Raw genomic sequence first — 5,079 nt, 5'->3', positions numbered from 1 at the left:
TTAGTTTAATTTTACATAAAAATCCCTTTAGTTCATATACAACACATAGGCCAAATGAAATTTGTTAAGACTATACATAATGTACAGTAAACCAGGTCTAGCTGTTAGGCCCTTCTGTGAAAGTGTTGTACTTCACTGTATTGCCCATGACCAGTGTGGTAGGGCAGGGAAGGATGACCCTTCATCCAAAAGATGCTGAAATAGTTGTGGTTTTTGTATGGTACTTTCACTAGGCCACACAGACACACATATACATACAAATATACCCCTTGCAAGGGTGAGAGGGTTTTTCATATATATATAGCTGATCTCTGCCAACTTTTTGTTTATTGATATTGTAACTAAATGTGTACAGTACCAAAACCAAACACTGAACCCCAGTAATATATAACATTTTCCACATTATACAGTTGTACAAATATATACATAGTATTTACATGATTGATTGTAATGTAAGTTTACAATGTTTACATTTATCTAAATAATACCAGTACTATACATGATTGTTCAAACCATTCCGTGAAGACTGGTAAGCTTTCAAACCAACAAACAATTGCTCCAATTTAAAATCCATGTATAAATAAAGTCTCGCTCTAAATACTCAATAGTTGGAGCCATGAAATAACAAGCAGTTACACCCCTTGCTCATGCATATCTGCCCAAGTACCTCCAAATTTATATCTATTCCATACGTCATCAAACGGGGGTTTGCAATTGACACGTCCTTGAAGCTTGGCGCAAAGCAAAAACACTCCAGACATTTTGCGGTGAAGGGAGTATGACTCTTCAGGAGGAGGACACATGCGATACGCAAGCATTACAGGAATTAGTTGCTGGATGCGCTGTGTTGTATTTTGCTCACCAAAGTTGAATGGTTTGTTTTCTTGGAAGGCTTCTCCCAATATCATGACAGCATCAACATGGGCAGACTCCATTACCTACATGGAGAAAGTTAAAAAGAATGCAAAATATATTACCAATACAGTAAATCCTTGTTATACCAAACCTCGTCACAAAATTTTGGCTATATCAACCCTAGTGAGAACTACATTTGTCTGATATAACAAACAAGGTCAGTATATGTGCTGCAAGGTTCAGTATGGATAACAGGCACATGGAAAATTCAAATACACATTTATATACAGGGTTTACTGCATAATTACTATTCCTTAGTTCCATTTAGCATGGTGGTATACTTTACATATTTAGTGAAGAACAATGGATTATTAGATAATAAGTTTAATAGGAGTGTTAGAAGAAAATGAAGCATAAGTATACATGGGAAAGGGTGGTTGATAGGTCATTAATAGCCTATATACTGATATCCAAAGAAAGGATAAGAAGAGTTTTGGATGTCCATATTCTTAGGGGAGAGAGTTGGGGAATGTCAGAATTTTGGAGGATTTCTCCCAGTCTTCTCTATTTTTTGCATTGGGGATGAGGAAGGAAGGTCTCCATGTAAACAAGCTGGATCTGCTGTGGATGTACTGCAACTTGTGTTGCTTCCGACTTGGACAGTGGACAGAAAACAGGGATAGCCCTACTTCCATGAGGAGCTCAGTTGAGAGGGTAACAAATGGGTGATGGATGGGAGTGGGTGCCTGCCTTGGCTGACTCCCTCCTTTATATGAAGGAAGAGGCCCTTGGTATATTGATAGCTAGAAGTTTGATAGATGTGAGATAGCATAAAAGAGAGACAAGCTAAGGGAAGAGTGGGGCTCACCTCCCACTTCCTTCAACTGATGCTTACCAGCTCCAATCCCCAACCCATAACACTTGTATTTACCTCCTATGCTACCTCATCCATGTACACACTGGACAACTATAGTGACATAACCTTGGCACAGCCCCACCTGCACTATGAGCATAGCCCCCTTCCTGTATAATACGACTAGGTAAATACCTCAAAACATTTGCTCTCTCCTTTCCTGGCCTTAACACAAGCTGTTCTACTTATACAAAAACTTTACACCAGCCTCAAGACTCCCCACTTCCTATACATCTACAACACTACTCACAATATCTTTTCAGTTAATCCTGTCATATAATTTATCCAAATCCATAAGAGCTTAAAGGGCATCCTTACCTTTAACCAAAAACTTCTTGGATATCTACCTTACTATGAAAATCTGATATAGTCTTCTTTTCCTAAAACCAAACTGTTTTTCCCGTTACTCCCTCTGCCTTCTAATACACATCAACCAACACCAAGATGCTTTTCCAACTATACTTAACAGACTGATTCCCCTAGAACTACTTCATTAATATGCTTGCCCCTTTCCCTTTGTAAAATGAAACTATAGAGGCACTCCTCCAGTTATCTGGCAAATTCCCATCCCTACTTTCACATCTTCATCCTACCAGAAAACCTCTCCTGTTCCCTCCCAGCCTCATTGTTTCATATAGCATCTTTACACACCATCACTTCCTCCTTGAAATATATCCATTCTTCTATTCCTGCTTCCCCCTAATCCCTCACTATCTCCCACACTTCTTGTAATGTGTCAATGTTTTGCCGACTGTTGGAAACCAGGTTGTGCAAGCATAGTCTAGTTAGGTTCTAATACAGACAGCAATTACTTTTTTCTGTTGTCCAGAGTTTGTGCTTGTAAATGATCTTAATAGATCTATTTTCTTGATGATCTTCACTGTCAGATCTTTGACATGCATGCTGAAGGTTATATGAATATCAAAAGTGAGATCTAAAATTATAGAGTTCTTAGCAATGGAAACTGAGGTGGAAAATATGGCAGATAGGGCTGATGACAGAATATCAAGACGATTTGAACACATGGAAAGAATGAGTTAAGGAAGATTAGTAAAAGAGGTGTGGAAGGCAGAGGTGGGGGGAGCGAACTTGAGGATGGATGGATGGATGGGGGTGAAAGGGATGTTTAGCAAGAGAGGAATCTCTGTTAAACAAGGAAGAGAGAAGGCAGGAGGTACGAGTGAGTGGAGGGTGGCTGTGTATGGATGATATTAATTAAGTAATTAAGGAGGGAAGGTTCTGGAATACAGAAGTCTGATTTTGAGTGAGGGGTCATGTTAAACAGTCTCACCTGTTTAGTGCTGAGTTCATCAATCACTTCTGGTACATAAAACTCTGGGTAAGGTTGAACCAACTCCTTGAATCTCTTTGTGCATCTATACTCCCATTCGTAATCACACTCCCAGGCTAGTTAAAAAAATGGAAAGAAAACAAAGAAGACTTTTAACCAAGTAGATTAACCTTGTGTTTCTCTTTTAAGCAGACATAAGTGAAGTACATCTGGGGTGAAGACCTAGGAGATACATGGATGGGGTGGAAAGAGTCTTGGTTGCACATAGTGTCATTAAAGCAAAGAAGAATGCAATAGGTAAGGAATGTGTGGAGAGAAGTTGCAAAAAGATGAAGGGATGATGCAGCCCAAAGGGATGTTGGCAGTGGTAATGGCAGTGGTACTGGTGTGGTGGTGTGGCATGGTGAGGCTTACTATGGGGGGTAAACAGGTTTATCTGCTGGCTCCTATGACAAATGAACAGTGTGTCTGTACACTACATTTGACTCACACGGTGTGTCATGAGGAAAGAGTGATCTTCACCCCCAATGCTAGTACCAACCCTTGAGAGACTTTGTTATTCAATGCAACCATCCTGACATCTTAGCTTTTACTACTTCAGGAAGCCTTTTATGAAATCAAATAGTTTATCTCTAAACTCCAATATGTTGCAATTTCCATAATTGTTTGTCAGGTACGTTGTCAAATACCTTCTCGTCTGAGAACACACAATTCACCCAGCCCTCATTCTCTTGCAATGCATCATCCACTCCCAACTCTGATCTTAAGGGAATTAACTTACATGATCTTCTAGTTCTAAAACCACATTGACTGACTACCATGTTCATCTCTTCAAAATATTTCACCCACCAATATTTCACAATTCTCTCATGCAATTTTACTATCATGGTGGTCTGCAACATTTGTCCAAAAGTGAGTGAAATTTCACTAATTTCCTCCTTAATTTCCAAATACCTTCATCTCAGTTTTTATTCTATGTTTCTTTTATATATACTAAATTCAGAAACAGACAGTAAGCCTTACCTTCAGGTAAAATGTTGGCTACTCTGAGTGTGCTTATTAGATTATTTATGTCACTCTCAATGCCATCAGCAACTCCTGGGTACTGGATCTTCATTGCTACTTGTCGTCCATCTTCCAAGGTTGCTAAATGTACTTGCCCAATGGAAGCAGCAGCAAATGGGTGGTCATCAAAAGAGCTAACTCTCGTTCTCCAATCAGGTTTGAGGTAAAAGTGAGACTTCGCCAAGGATGTGTTATGTCGTCTTGGCTGTTCAACTTATACTGTACATGGAAGGGGGTGCAAGAGGTAAATGCAAGAGCAATGGGTTGGGGATTGGAGATGGTTAAAGAAAATGGAGAAAAGTGGTAGATAAGCCAATTGTTGTTTGCTGACGACACTGTGCATGTGGCAGGATCAAAGGAGGGAATGAAAAAGTTAGACTGAGTTTGGGAAGGTGTATGTAAGGAAGTTGAAGATAAATGTGGGTAATAGTAAGGTGATAAGATGTACAAGGGGAATGAGTGGCAGCAAATTGGAAGTGAGTATTAAGGGAGAGAGACTGGAGGAAGTGGATGGCTTTAAATACTTGGATACAAATGTGGCGGAAAAGGGAATGGAAGTAGATTGTAGATTGAGAGAAGCAAGTAAATGCCTTAGGGGATTAAAAAGTGTAATGAGAAATAGACATTTGGGAATGGATCATGACTGTCGTTGAGCTTAGGTTGCATACCCTAAGTCTGGTTCATTTTGAACTCAGTCACAGTGACCCACTTCCCTCCTTTCCCGTGCTAAAGTGCTTGGTCAAAGTACAAAGGAAGGTAGACATGAACAGCCTTAGCCCAAGGGCGTGGCGGTGGCACCCCTCCAAACTTGGGCCTTTTCACCCAGTATTCACTTTTGGGCCTGTGGCACCCATACCGTATCCCTGAGTGGTGTCAAAATGGACTCCATGGCACCCCTGGACGCCCTCGACCTGTGGGTGATACGGCGGGTAAATCTGAGCAGGTGACCAATATG

The 5,079-nt window shown here is 40.4% G+C and overlaps 1 protein-coding gene across 1 annotated transcript; it reads right to left on the bottom strand.

Annotated features, from left to right (window-relative positions):
* Positions 1–147: 147 nt before the first annotated feature.
* On the bottom strand, positions 148–4,745 carry LOC143017750 (atypical kinase COQ8B, mitochondrial-like). The gene is made up of 3 exons (XM_076172598.1): positions 4,083–4,745; positions 3,060–3,175; positions 148–938 (listed from the first exon to the last, which is right to left on the bottom strand). Exons 1-3 carry the CDS (start codon positions 4,174–4,176, stop codon positions 633–635), a joined length of 516 nt encoding a protein of 171 aa, XP_076028713.1. The 5' UTR covers positions 4,177–4,745; the 3' UTR covers positions 148–632.
* Between the last annotated feature and the right edge of the window lie 334 nt (positions 4,746–5,079).

This window comes from Oratosquilla oratoria, chromosome 33 (assembly GCF_046742065.1).
Source record: "Oratosquilla oratoria isolate Oo_2021 chromosome 33, ASM4674206v1, whole genome shotgun sequence".
Classification (NCBI taxonomy): Eukaryota; Metazoa; Arthropoda; class Malacostraca; order Stomatopoda; family Squillidae; genus Oratosquilla; species Oratosquilla oratoria.
Note: the sequence above shows the minus strand (reverse complement) of the source record. Positions and strands in the feature narration are given on the sequence as shown.